General features: G+C 43.5%; 1 protein-coding gene, 1 long non-coding RNA gene and 1 pseudogene across 2 annotated transcripts; all 3 read left to right on the top strand.

Moving 5' to 3' along the window:
- Positions 1-3,042: 3,042 nt before the first annotated feature.
- LOC121559404 (sialic acid-binding Ig-like lectin 11) lies at positions 3,043-4,058 on the top strand. The gene is made up of 4 exons (XM_045215692.1): positions 3,043-3,235; positions 3,483-3,740; positions 3,860-4,014; positions 4,047-4,058. The coding sequence occupies exons 1-4, from the start codon at positions 3,163-3,165 to the stop codon at positions 4,056-4,058; spliced, it is 498 nt and encodes a 165-aa protein (XP_045071627.1). The 5' UTR covers positions 3,043-3,162.
- A 12-nt stretch (positions 4,059-4,070) lies between these two features.
- LOC121559403 lies at positions 4,071-4,715 on the top strand. Its single transcript, XR_005998768.1, has 3 exons — positions 4,071-4,159; positions 4,318-4,426; positions 4,640-4,715. It is a non-coding gene; the product is annotated as an uncharacterized LOC121559403 (long non-coding RNA).
- A 3,628-nt stretch (positions 4,716-8,343) lies between these two features.
- LOC121559402 lies at positions 8,344-14,253 on the top strand (annotated as a pseudogene).
- The last annotated feature ends 849 nt before the right edge of the window (positions 14,254-15,102 follow it).

Raw genomic sequence — 15,102 nt, forward strand, 5'->3', positions numbered from 1 at the left:
ATTATAGACTGATCATGTCTTTGTCAGTGGGCAAACGTACAAAAGCAGCAGGGGATCAAATATTTTTTTCCCTCACTGTATGTGAGTAACAGAGGACAATGACACGCCATGTCCTTACCTTCAGGCTCTGATCAGACCCTACACCCAAACAAGGGCACTACATTCATCCACCTCTGGCCTGCTAGCCCCCCTACCTCTACGGAAGCACAGTTCCCGCTCAGCCCAGTCAAAGCTATTTGCTGCTCTGGCACCCCAATGGTGGAACAAGCTCCCCCACGATGCCAGGACAGCGGAGTCATTGACCACCTTCCGGAGACACTTGAAACCCTACCTCTTTAAGGAATACCTGGAATAGTATAACAGTAATCATTCTAATCCCCCCCCCCCGCCCATTAGAAAAAAGTAGGGGAAAAAAGGGTTATTGTCCCACTGGCTATCCTAAGTTGAATGCAATTCGCTCTTGATAAGAGCGTCTGCTAAATGACTTAAATGTAAATGTAAATGTGTTATTGATGTCACGGGTGAGTGACAGAGGGTCGGTGTGCCAAGATAGGTTGGGGCCACTGGTGCTAATCTAGGAGGGGTACGTGATGGAATGGCCTGGCTAGGGTGCCACACGATACCATGTATGGGGATCCTATTGTAGTAGATGAGTGACACTCAATAATGGTTGGCAACTGTGGGATAGAAGTAGCTCGGAGAGCATTATATAAACTGAGAGATTTTCTATGGAAGTCATTCGAATGACAAGGGGCTACGCCCGTACCGCTTGTCATTGAATCCAGTACTGTAACCATTAAATAACAATGAATCAACTCTCCATCTAAGTGTTCCATTTTCTCTTACATCCTGAAGTACTCGATACCAGAGAAACTCGTCATAACAGGCAGTCAAGCATCGATCATTCCCGCTGCAGCACTCCACCAATCAGGCCTTTATGGTAGAGTGGCCAGACGGAAGCCACTCCTCAGTAAAAGGCACATGACAGCCCACTTGGAGTTTGCCAAAAGACACCTAAAGACTCTCAGACCATGAGAAACAAGATTCTCTGGTCTGATGAAACCAAGATTGAAGTCTTTGGCATGAATGCCAAGCGTCACGTCTAGAGGAAACCTGGCACCATGCCTTTGGTGAAACATGGTGGTGGCAGCATCATGCTGTGGGGATGTTTTCCAGCGGCAGGGACTGGGAGACTAGTCAGGATCAAGGGAAAGATGAACGGAGCAAAGTACAGAGAGATCCTTGATGAAAACTTGCTCCAGCGTGCTCAGGACCTCAGACTGGGGTAAAGGTTCATCTTCCAACAGGACAACGACCCTAAGTACACAGCCAAGACAATGCAGGAGTGGCTTCGGGACAAGTCTCTGAATGTCCTTGAGGGGCAATCCAGAGCCCGGACTTGAACCCGATCGAACATCTCTGGAGAAACCTGAAAATAGCTGTGCAGCGATGCTCCCCATCCAACCTGACAGAGCTAGAGAGGATCTGCAGAGAAGAATGGGAGAAACTCCCCAAATACAGTTGTGTCAAGTTTGTAGCGTCATACCGAAGAAGACTTGAGGCTGTAATCGCTGCCAAAGGTTCTTAAACAAAGTACTGTTTATAGGGTCTGAATACTTATGCAAATGTAATATTTCAGTTTTTTATTTGTAATACATTTGCAAACATTTCTAAAAACCTGTTTTTGCTTTGTCATTATGGGGTATTGTGTGTAGATTGATGAGGGGGAAAAAATATTTGATCAATTGTAGAATAAGGCTGTAACGTAAAAAAAATGTGGAAAAAGTCAAGTGGTCTGAATACTTTCCGAATGCACTGTAAGTGAATGATTGTGGAAGAAAAAAAATCTAATTGTTGCTGATTTTGAATAAGTTATCAAATCATCACAAAGTGCACTATTGATTCGAAAGTATGTGGAAACCCTTTCAAACTAGTGGATTCAGCTATTTTAGCCACACCTGTTGCTGGCAGGTGTATAGAATTGAGCACACAGCCATGCAATCTCCATAGACAAACATTGGCAGCAGAATGTCGGCTGGAATGGTGTAAAGCTCGCCGCCATTGGACTCTGGAGCAGTGGAAACACGTTCTTTGGAGTGATGAATCACGCTTCACCATCTGGCAGTCCGACGTAAAAATCTGGGTTTGGCAGGTGCCAGGAGAACGCTACCTGCCCCAATGCATAGTGCCAACTGTAAAGTTTGGTGGAGGAGGAATAATGGTCTGGGGCTATTTTCATGGTTCGGGCTAGGCCCAATAGTTCCATTGACGGGAGATCTTAATGCTACAGCATACAATTACATTCTAGACGATTCTGTGCTTCTAACTTTGTGGCAACAGTTTGGGGAAGACCCTCTCCTGTTTCAGCATGACAATGCCCCCGTGCACAAAGCGAGGTCCGTACAGAAATGGTTTGTCGAGATCGGTGTGGAAGAACTTGACTGGCCTGCACAGAGCCCTGACCTTATCCCCATCGAACACCTTTGGGATGAATTGGAACGCCGGCTGCGAGCCAGGCCTAATCGCCCAACATCAGTGCCCGACCTCACTAAGGGTCTTGTGGCTATATGGAAGCAAGTCCCAAGTCAATCTGTGGTCCGACTCATCCCAAACCATCTCAATTGGGTTGAGGTTGGGTGATTGTGGAGGCCAGGTCATCTGATGCAGCACTCCATCACTCTCCTTCTTGGTCAAATAGCCCTTACACAGCCTGGAGGTGGGTTGGGTCATTGTCCTGTTGAAAAACAAATGATAGTCCCACTAAGCCCAAACCAGATGGGATGGCATTTTGCTGCAGACTGCTGTGGTACCCATGCTGGTTTAGTGTGCCTTGAATTCTAAATAAATCACTGACAGTGTCGCCAGTAAAGCACCCCCACACCATAACACCTCCTCCTCCATGCTTTACGGTGGGAACTACACATGCAGAGATCATCCGTTCACCCACACCGCGTCTCAAAGACACGTCGGTTGGAACCAAAAATCTCAAATTTGGACTGCTCTGGAACTCCTCCTAACATCACATGGACATGGATAGGGACAGGAGACAACATCACTGAGCTCAGAGACAATACCACCATACAGAAGAGAGAGGACCTGACCAGCGTCACAACATCCCACTTCTCAACTTTGACCTTTACCCCCTCAGCTGAGCACCACAACATGAAGGTTACGTGTCAAGTAACCTTTCAGAAAAAACATCAAATTGAAGAGACAGTAACTTTGAATGTGACATGTGAGTACCATGTCACCTACATTTTACATTAAACACCTTATTCCAGAAAATCTTTGAAACCTAGGAATAACCTTGATAACAAGCAGATGATACAATATGCAGGCTATACGCAGTTATGTCATGGCTTTGACCTTTTCCCTTGCTTTTTAATCATGATCCATTGTAATTAGTCCCTCAACCAATATAGTTAGAATTTAGTGTATGTGTAACAATACATGTGTAAAATTAGAAACTCTATGCACTAAAGATGTGAAAGACCCCCAAATAACTGGAAATAAAACAGTGAAGGAGGATGGTACCCTGGGTCTGACCTGCAGTGTTGACAGTTACCCACCATCTGACATCACTTGGAGTAAGAACAGGACAAGTCCCCCACTTCAGAATTACACTGAAAAGGCCACTCTCACCATCTCCAATGTGACAAGAGAACATGCTGGGGAGTATGTGTGTACAGCGCAACACCTCAACAGGACTATGACAGCTTCCACTGTTGTCACTGTGATGTGTAAATACAAACAGTACAAACTTGATTGAAATATACAAACTCATTTCATATTTTAAGATCTGGAATTGTTTTTAGCATCAATCTATCACTGATCTCTCTCTCTTCACTGTCTTTTCCAGACCATCCTGTGATTCCTGTGATTCTTCCTGGCTCTGGGTGTGTGGATCAGGCAGAGGTCATGACCTGTGTGTGTGTCAGTCAGGGGGTTCCCTTACCCCTCATAGAGTGGCCACTGCTGGAGCTCAACACAGAGAAGTACAGCCTCACTACATCAGTGTTCAGGTCCTCAGTGAACAGCACCATCAGCCTGCCTGTTAGAAACCACACCAACAACACCAGTGTGGAGTGTGTCAGCAGAAATACTGTGGGTGTAGTGAGAGGGAAGTTGCAGGAAACGCAAGAAGGAAGGAAACAGAGAGGTGCTATAATTTAAAGAAAAAACATGCAGATATTTTTTCCCGTAGACAGTATTAACTTGGCACAGATTGCAATTGTATTGTGTCAAGGTTGTGGTGTGGTTATTACATGAGGTCTAAGATTGCTCTAATGACACTGTTTCTCTCTTCATCAATTGTAGATCTTTCTGAAGGATGTGGGAATGCAGTTCTCCCCTGGACCATAGCTGGTGTGTCTCTCAGTGTGACTGTTGCCATCCTCATCTACCTGTCTTCAAATGCTTACATACGGTAGGATCCTTTTCACTTATTGCACAATAGAGACAAAATTATGTAGAATATAGAAGTATTTTTACATGAAAAGGAAACTTTATTTCTCAAAGTATCTGTTGTAAGCCCAGCCACTGTCTGATAAGATGCTTGCTATAGGCCTAGATTTACTTTTTCTGAGTGCTAGAAGTAACTTAACCCTTCCACTTGTTTTTTTTCTTGTGGTTCTCAAAGGATGCAAGGTATGAATGGGAAGCCAAAAGAAGAGGAGAGCACCTACATCTCATTGGATAAAAAAGACATGACTCAGGAAGAGTATGAGGTCATTGCCAGGCGTCCAAGATGATTGAGTACCTGTTCTTCCCCCCCACTCCTAAGCTTATGCTGAGATAATTTTCATGTGAAATAATTCACACTTTTCTTCTTAGTAAAGTTTCAGATTTGTATGCATTAAATGAAAAAGTTAAGAGGCATAATTTTTAATCATAAAAATTATTTTGAATTTCATTGAAAAGCGCACAAGTTCTGTATGATAATTGAATGAAAAAGTCCATACGTTTTTCTATTTTTACTTTAGATAAACTATGTGAATAAAATATGGAGATATTATGATTCTATGCACTCCGCACTACCGTCCTGAAACTGTACATTTGCTCATTGCACTCTGTACATTGCTGTAGATTCCTGTAGATTCCTTCATCTGCCAATTTGCACTCTGCCACTGGGGCATTCTCTGACTTCAATGTATATATTTCCATTCCATATTGTGGTGAAAAAAAGATGTGTGATGTAGTTACTGTAAACAATGGAGAGGTAGTTTAAGATTAACTGTTAATTATGTAATGGAGAAACTGTATAAAATAATATATATATATATATATATATATATATATATATATATATATATATATATATATATATATGTTGCTATTTCTTCCTTACAATTTTGGAGATGTGTTGAGAATACAGATTACAAACTTGCCACATTTACTGTTGTATTCTTCATTTATTGTTGCTTGGAATCTAAGAAAGTTGTATTTTGAAAGGATTAGTCACCAGGCCATCAGACATTTAGAACATCCAAAGAGAAGACGTATCCAGAGACCTTAATAATAGTAATGAATATTGTAAAGAAAATATACAACTATAATGTCCATGTGGAGGCATGAGGCCTGTTCTGATCTGAACATTTTATAACAGCAGCAACACATATTTTAGGGATTATAGTTCAAATGTAAGTATTTAGAAGTAAAAACCCACCTATACAAATATAGTAAGGGTGGGGGCACTTAAACACAGTCTTATGTATGAAGAGGAACTTAACTGCGGTCCACAGTGTTGTAAAAGCTGTGGTCAAACTCAGTATGGCTATCAGATCTTGTTAAAGTAAAAAACGTCATGGGAAACTGAGCTGAAGACCAAGAAGGCATAATGGCTTTTACAGTAATATTGTTTTTAGATAAATTACAGATAGTTCTCTGTATGTACAGTAGTGGTAAATTATGTTGATCTATGACTACATGCACTTCCATTACAACTAACTACACAAAATGACACTGACATTCCCACGGGGGGCCAGTATGAAAAATGTATGCACTCACTAACTGTAAGTCGCTCTGGATAAAAGTGTCTGCTAAATGACTAAAATGTAAAATGTAAAATGTAAATTCATCAGCACCAGGTTAGAGGGAGGAGTTACAGACTGGGGACAGGAAGTGACAGTTTACCTCTCTCTCAGTGTGCTCTCTCCCCCTGTTGACTGTGAACCCTGTATGTGTCTCTGATGGGTGGGACGTGCTGATTCAGTCTTATTCTCTGCATGGCTCAAAAAACTGTTAAAGTACTTGGGAAAAATTGGCAACTCTCTGGACATCACTTGCAATTATTTAACAAAGCTAGTAACTCCTTTGTCATTGGTAGAAACAATTGGTACTTTTTTTTTGTTTTTTACAATGAATCTCTATGAGGACTTAGGTAAAAAAGTATGTAATTAGTCTGCTACCATGTGGTTTCTAAATAAATTCCAGACAACTAGCGTAAAATAAAGCATTACTAGGACTTTGACATCTTCTCTCCATGTATTAAATTACAGTTGAAAAAATTTGCTAAGAAGGTTGTAACAATCATAAACGTGTCATGAAACGGTTATGTCAGATGTTATGAATGCTTATGTATTCCCCTTACACAGCTGGTAATGGGATGTGTAGTTATTATTATAACACTATTTATCATGTTATTCGATACTCTCTCTGTGCTCCAGACCTGTGAACACAGACAAGGTGACCAGAGAAAGAGGTGAAAGGAGACAGACCCTGGTGTTGTGGTTGATTAATCGAGGCAGTGGAGGCAGGACGTGGGTCCTCATCTGCACAGCTCTACTCTTCTCTCTGACAGAGAGAGCAACATGTCAAAGTAGGGTCCCTTTCATCATTAAAGTATTGTTAATATTGAAATCATTAGTAGTTGTAAAGATGTGGTATTCGTAGAGGTATGGCAATTAAAACCCATTTTCATCTAAACAGATACTGTATCATCAAAAATGCTACGGACGAGTGAAGTAATATCCAAATGCTTCCTGCATTACTCATGACTCTATTAATTTAATAATAATAAGTAATATGCCATTTAGCAGACGCTGTTATCCAAAGCGACTTACAGTCATACGTGCATACATTTTTTTTGTGTATGGGTGGTCCCGGGGATCGAACCCACTACCTTGGCGTTACAAGCGCCGTGCTCTACCAGCTGAGCTAAGGCCCCTCCAGCAGCAGCTCCAGCAGCTGCAAACACATAGAACATCACCTTTAGCCCAGAGAAAATAACAGCACAGACTGGCCTATGTGCTGTTATTTCATGTACTTTCACTCACCCTGATCACGTCAATATGGTTCAAATGCCATACAAATGGCAAATGTGATAAAGGTAAAGACATCATTTTTCACTACAATTCTTTTTTTCTTTTCAGACAAGTTGAGGCAGAGGGCTGTCGAGCTGTCTGGGATTGATTGGGCTCCCTCTAGTGAACATTACTACTATTACGACCACCAAGCTGAAGAATCAGACATTTTTCTGGCTTGGCTACTTTTCCCTCATTTTGCAATTCAAGGTGATACTCAGTAATTTCTAACATATTTTTACACACAATCTTCTTGACATATGTCATTGTTGCCTGAAATAAAAGCAACATAGTTTCATTAGAATATGTTTTTAAAAAAGTGACATTTAACCATTGCGGTTATATGTTGTTAGCGGTTGATGTTATTTTTCAATAACACAGACCCCAAAGCAAATCAGGGGGAGAAAAATATATTTATTCAAAGAGAATAGTAGTTATGCTGGGAAGTAGATGGTAGATGTTCATTCTTCCCTGTTCTCAATGTTTCTCCACAGAACAAATAGACAGGATGTAATTTATAGCCTCAAGCCTAGTATGTGGCTGGCCAATTAGAATTCCTTGCAATAGAATTTGGCTACTGGCCAAACCCCCAAGTATCCTGTTGCAGGCTCAAAGTATAGAGCATTTGGACCAATGAAAACTTGCCCATGTAGCTATGAATCCCTGGTTGGAACCACTACAAAGATTCTAAACAGATGTTGAACTGAAAAACGACTATTTCCACTGATCGTTAATTCCCTCTTGACCTCTAGTCCTCTATTGACCACTAGTCCTCTTGACCATTAGTCCTCTTGACCACTAGTACTCTGCGTTGTGTATATTTATCTTTGAATATTCTTACAATGTCACCACTACTGACATTAGTTATATGTCACAACAGGTGATATTGTACATATGTCACTATAATGGCATATTCAATATATATCACATAGCATGGGGCTCCATTGGTACAGAACAGAATGGTAAAGTGTGAAGTAGTTGATGTGTAATTGATGTCTGATGTCTGTTGCAGAGGTCTCTGGTTCAGGGTTAAATAGACACCATGTGGTGTTTGGTGCTGCTTTGGCCGATGTTGCTGATCATCAAAGGTACAACTCCTATGTTTCTCATTCCCTCTTGTCAGTGTGAATATCTTCTCAATTATATCACAATAATTCAGACTGTGGAAATTCCCTTGAAGACTACAGATGTAATACTAGAAATGCAGTAATCTAGATATGCAATTGCAATGTAAAACTGATTTGGTGGTTTTCCTGCATTGACCCAGTTGACTTTTAGAGTATGTCAAACTTACAGCAAACAACACTAAAGCAACAGAGTACAGAGTAGACACAGGGTCCAACTGACACACATGGCAGCAGGGAATCAGCCTACTGTTCCAGTGCTGTTGGATGGCTGGCTGGCGTCCATCTTGGCTCCACCTTGTCCCTCTCACTTAAACAGTGGTGCCAGTGGTAAGAGTGAGACATATGCTTCCTCAACATAGGGTCTCTGCTCTTACCAGCTCACCCAGGGAGAACCTCATGATATCATCCTCTGTTCTCTCTCTCGCTTTGTCTCTCTCTGTTCATCTTTTCTCAGTGATTCCATTTGAAACGTTATATGTAGTGTAGATTGATTGTTCATTGATATACAGTTTCACTCTCAATATTCCCATTTCCAATCTCCCCTCCCTCTCCCTCATTCCCTCTCTCAGATGTCAGTAGCCAGTGGAATGTATGGGTACCAAGGGACGTCTCGGCCATGACCAAGTCCTGCGTGGTCATCCCCTTCAGATTCATGTATCTGGCAATACTGTGGCATCCACGGCATCTGGTACTTTGGCCAGCCATACCCACCTGTGGTGCTCTTCCCAGCTGTGGTCTTCAAGACATTGTGCATGAAAGTTACAAAGGGCGTACCAAGCTCATTGGGGACCTGCACCAGAGGAACTGCACCCTGCTCATCAGTAATATAGGTACAGAGCACTCAGGGAGGTACTACTTCCGTGCTGACCTGGACAGGTGCCAACATCTACACCTACCCAGACTTCTCTGAGCTCAAGGTGCTGGGTAAGCCTGCTGAGAGAACCTGAGAGGCTATTTTTTTTTTTACTATGATTTTTTTCAATCGTAGGTGTCACATTTGTGGGCTGGATTGCCATAGCCTGGTACCATATCTGTTGTGATGTCTTGCCAACTATCGGTGGACACTGTTTGGCATTACATGGCCTGACTATGACAATAGGAGTTGGCAAGCACAAATAGATCTGGCACCAGGCTAGGAATGACCTAGCTGTGATTATAATTATTATAGTTTTAATGAGAATAGGTAAATATTGTGAATTGGTGAATTTTAAATCGTTCACTTATGTCCTCTCTGTCCCCCAGACCAGCCCAACATTGACATCCCTGAGGAGATAGTCGCTGACGAGAATCTGGACGTGCTATAATACACACAACTGTCCAGAGAATAGCCCAGAGATCCAATGGATGTACACAGACTACCTGCCTGAACCCGAGTATACCTCAGACTACGTGGAAGAGAGCAACACAACCGTACTGTCCAGCCCGCTCACCTTCACCCCCAGGCCCATGCACAACGGCCAGCTGCTGGGCTGCAGGGTCTACTACCCCAACACCACCCTGGTCTACGAGAGACTCATCTCTCTGGACGTCAAGTGTAAATTACCAACTGACCGTTTTCAACGAACCTGAAGGTTGAATCCTAAAATTCTGTGAGAAGCGTGTCATTTGGACACAACAGGGGACACATTATGTAATGTGGGGGATTATATAAATATAGAATAACTAATCCTGACTACTACACCAAATGTAATAGTAGCAGTGTTACATATATTTATGATGCAAACATTTTAGAACCATTGTCAATATCTACAGTCATCCATTATTCTCCATCCACAGTAGAAGGATAGCAGCTTGATTTAGCAATATATTGCATGATTATGACACGCATAGGGTATGTTAGCCTGGCATCCAAACCTGTTTTTCTACGTTTCACCTTTGTTTTTCTTTGAGAAAATGATGAGTGCAGCATTGGGTCTGGTTTAACCAGGTTATACACTTGTCACTTTTACAAGTCTAACCCCACCTTCCCTTTCCTCTCACCCCAGATGCCCCTAGCTCGGTGTGGGTGAACGTGTCCACGGAGGTGATGGAGGGCAGCTCCGTGACGCTGCACTGTGAGGTGGACAGTAACCCTCCTCCCAGGATCTCCTGGCTGTTTGGGGACCAGGAGCTGCTGTGGGACACGGCCTCCAATGCCTCGCTCTCCCTGGAGGACTTAACCCCCGCTCAGGATTGCATCTACACCTGCGTGGGGCTTAACGGCAACGGCGTCATGAAAAATAGTTACATTTAACCATTGTAGTTATATGACAACCAAGATGACATTTTAGTTTATGTGACTTGCGGTGACATAATTCTTGTAAGTAGTGACGCGCGACATATATAATGACGTATTAGTAATGTGATAAACCAGGCCCATAGCTTCTTGCTCTTGTTTATACACAGTACGTTTTATCCTCTTTAACTTGCTCCTTTGTTCATCTCCTTTCATTCTCCTCATATCGCTCTACATTTCATCCCTTCTATGTCCTCCCTGCAGACCCTTCTAGTGAGCCAGTGGTAAACGGCTCCCTGACCATTTTGGAAGGTTCCTCCATCTCCCTGCAATTTAGCACCCAAGGCAATCACGCGCCCACCCTCACCTGGCTGAAGGACGGGGAGCTGGTGGGCACCATCACGGCTGAGGAGGTGTCTGTGCTGGAGCTTCTGGAGGTTACCCCTCAGGGAGACGGACAGTACCGCTGCCTGGCAGAGAACGAACACGGACGAGACAGCAGCTCACCCCAACATCACTGTGGATTGTGAGTGGGTCTTCAAATCATGTAATGTTGTATCATATCGTATCATATAATATGGGATGGTATCATATCATATCGTATTGTACCACACTACGCTACACCACACTACACCATCCTATCCCACTCTACATATCAGTCATACCCCTACTTCCACCCTCTCTTCAGACGCCCCTGTCTTTCTGGAAGACTCCAAGTGCACAGTGGTGAGGGAGCGAGTCCAGTGTGTTTACATGGCTACAGGCAACGCTGAGCTCACCATCGAGTTCTACCTCCCCGACAAGAACATCACCATCAACGACACGGAAGGCCACTACATCTACCACACGCACACGGACGGCCACACGTCCACGGGCATGATCAAGCTACGGGAGAAGGGTGAGCGCCTGGGCAACAGCGCCGTCAATGTGCACTGCAGCAACATGTACGGGTCGGAGAGCTTTCATCTGGAGTTGCATCAGGAGAGTAAGTACACAAGTTCAGGTTTATGGTTAAACAAAGAAACAAATAGCATACCATTAAAATGCTAAACATTGTATAGCCGAGCATACATGAGAGACTGAACTGAAATGAGAAGTGTAGTACCTTTATATGATATCTAGATTGACTGTATAAGTAAGACCACAAACTGGATACCCCATTGGCTTGATATGGTAATGGCATTATCTTGAATGTAAATAAGTTATATTTTAGTACCATGACCTAGCGAAACAGTATTTTCTGTTTCTTCACTATCTTCAATATAATGTTCTTGTCCGATGTTAGAGAAGTACCTGATGGCAGTGTTCATTGGCACCTTTGGTGGAGTGGCTGTCATCGCCTTGATCATCGCAGCAGTGAGATATGTGGGCCATAACAGCAAGAAGTGAGTATCCACCCTTCACTAACTGTGACAGGGGTCGATGTGAGTTACAGGTAGTCATTTCCTGTTTGAATTGACGATAAGGAAAGACTTCAGCCTAGCCATCCATTCTAAAACACCTCTGTGTATTCATGAGTGAATGATTGATCGATGGACGGATGTGAGAATCATGGTCATAAGTTATGCTAATGCCAGAGCGAGTTCAATTAATTTGCCGTCATTAGTCCCCTTTCTGAAATCCTCTGAGACGGAGATCCAAAATGGCTGCCTGGTGGAGTGGTGTTAGCAAGCCAGACTAACCGTAGCCTATAGTTTGCAGGCTCTTTTCCCTGCTTTGATACTGCTTTGTATCCTTGACATGCTATACTAACAATACAGCCACGGTAGCCTACTTAACTAAGGTGCTTCAGCATTATAGCAATACATCACATTCTGACAAAAGCTTTTACAGAATGTTGCTCCAAGAGACGGTGTCAGCTCAACCGCAACTAAACCCATGAAACAATAACCACAACCATGAATGTCACCCACAACCGTGAACCACAGGCCTGGAGATTATTAACTACGTTGAGAAACAGGCCCTTGTTTTAAAATGGATGCCCAGGCTTGGAGTGTCGTCCTGAGTTAGTTAGTTAGTGGCCATGAGACCGAGTCTGATCTTGTGACTCCACCCCCCAGAGCGAATGGCAACACTGGGCAGGTCCTGCTGTCTAAACTGGAGAACCCAGTGTTGTACTACAGCACAGTCAAGAAGGACAAACAATGTTTGAGGAAGAAAGTGGTGAGACATGTTGATGATGATGATAATGATGATAATGACCATTCTCAGATCTGTCTTAGACGGGAGAATGATAGCTGACCCGTTGCTGATGCTGATACTATACTATACCCGTTCAATTCATGTCAGTTTTTTGATAAATGATCAAAAACCTATATGTCCTCTTCTGTTAAAGAGAAAATGTAAACTTCCCCAGCCAACTACTGACCTAGCCTGAGAGTCCCAGTACCACTATAGCTATCTATCACAGTACCACTGGAGTAGCTGCGACCATAGCCTTTCCAAACCACTGTTTTCTACTTCATCGCTTCTCTGCGTTCTTCTGTCTCTGTTTCTCTTCCCTAACTCTTGCACAGCTTAAGACAGAGCTTCTGGGCTCAAAGTTTACCTCCATTCTAGAGGAGAGTACGGTAAGGTTCCTAAACAACCCCACTCCAATCCCAACTCCAGTTCTCAGTGGTAGACAGCATCCCTCACTCATCCCAGATAGCAAAATTATATGATGGCCCAAATTCTGCCCTAATCTACAATATTAAGACTTACCATTTGGCCCAGTTAACCACTTGGTGTTACGGTCCTGAACTGGATCCTTAACATGAAATGTCCAGACCTTGTCTGGCAAGGTTGATGTGGTCCACATTCAGACCTAAAGTTGCCCAGTAACTATGGGAAGTTGTTAGTGCCACATAACTCAAGACAGAGATGGGCCATAAGCAAAGTACCAACCCTCCCCCAGTTCGAATCTCCTACATTCGGACCAGATCTGGGCCATACGACGCATTGTGGTGCCAGAACTGAGCCATACTGTATGTGTCACCAAACAACCAGATCTGGCCCACAGTAGTCTGCTGTCTGAGATCCGCTTCCATGTGCTGTATTGCCTTTGATTTCTATGACTGCTGTTGCATGGCTGCCTCAATACTAACAGGATATGTTAAACCACCTCAATCTCCTTGTCTTACACCTCTGCTCACCAATAACAACTAACCCTCCTATCTCCTCTCTCAATGTCTGTCATGTTATCCCTTTATACGATCTATGTTTTGAGATGTCAATGGCATTGGTGGCACTGTGCTGGTATAACCTCTGATTCTGAATGGGCCTTCTCTCTTTCCGTACCTTCAACAGGGAGAAGACGGGCATTATCAACTTGTGTGCTCTATGGCAGACCTTGAGAGGCAAGATCTGAAATTCGTCGCCCTGGAGTTTCTGGGGTGGGCTCTCCAGGGATGGGGCGGCCACAGGGGGGGGGGATGACGGCAGCGACTACACCGAGATCAAATCCAAATGAATCGCGATCCTTCCCTGACCCCTCGTCACCGCGGGACACAGTGGCAGCCATGTTGTCGCCCCCCTCCTCACGTCATTCGCCTCCTCTTCAAACGTCTTCCCCCCTCCCCCGTGGACACCATCACCACCCTTCACCATCACACCAAGATTCCCCATCGTCTCCCCCTGACTCATCTGAATTGACGTCCCCGTTAGTCAACGCCCCGGCCTCCAGGGGGAGCCCCAATCACATCTCGCCACCCAGGACTGCTGGTAGCTACTTGCAGGGTCGGAACACGGCCCAGTGGACAATGTAAAAAGCTCTTTGTATTATCAGCAGCTGTCGGTCTTCCAGCTCTTACTCTACTGTTTATAGCCTCGTAATTCACTCACAACAGGTACAATGTGTTAGCTACTGTACTGTACTGTATCATCTACATTCAATGTTGCTATTTCCATCTCTACACCATTAATTGTTGGCATTGCTATCAAGCTTGGGACACAGTAACACATTTTCTGGGGCTCCCGTACTGTATGTCACCCTATATCATACTCAAAGCTAGCTTCGTTAAACCAGATTGAACGCTGTGCATACTAGTTTTTTCCTGTGAAACGCAGCACAATCAGTTTGGATACCAGGCTAGCTTGTTCCTGCTCCTGTTCTAGATCTGTCCATTATAGTCCTTCTCCACTGTGTCCGCTGCCAGTCGAAGTGTCAGGGAAAGGGGGTGTTTTGTGCTTTTCTTTTCTTATCTCTATTTCTGACCCTGGATCTGGAGGAAACTAGGGATCTCCTCTCTCTTCCTGATTCAGTGGTTGTCAACACTGACCAGTGTCCAACAAACGTTATGCCTTGTACATATCCAGTTGAAGCCAGTCATCATCTCACATATTCTGTTCCCACATATAGTTCAATAGTGATGTGTGATGTGACTTAGTAGCTTTTGATGATGATGAGAAACTAATAATTTATTTGATTTTATATATAGAGAGAAGATGGATACTCTTAGAGGTTTGTTGAGCATTAAAC

Source organism: Coregonus clupeaformis, unplaced genomic scaffold (genome assembly GCF_020615455.1).
Source record: "Coregonus clupeaformis isolate EN_2021a unplaced genomic scaffold, ASM2061545v1 scaf0493, whole genome shotgun sequence".
NCBI lineage: Eukaryota > Metazoa > Chordata > Actinopteri > Salmoniformes > Salmonidae > Coregonus > Coregonus clupeaformis.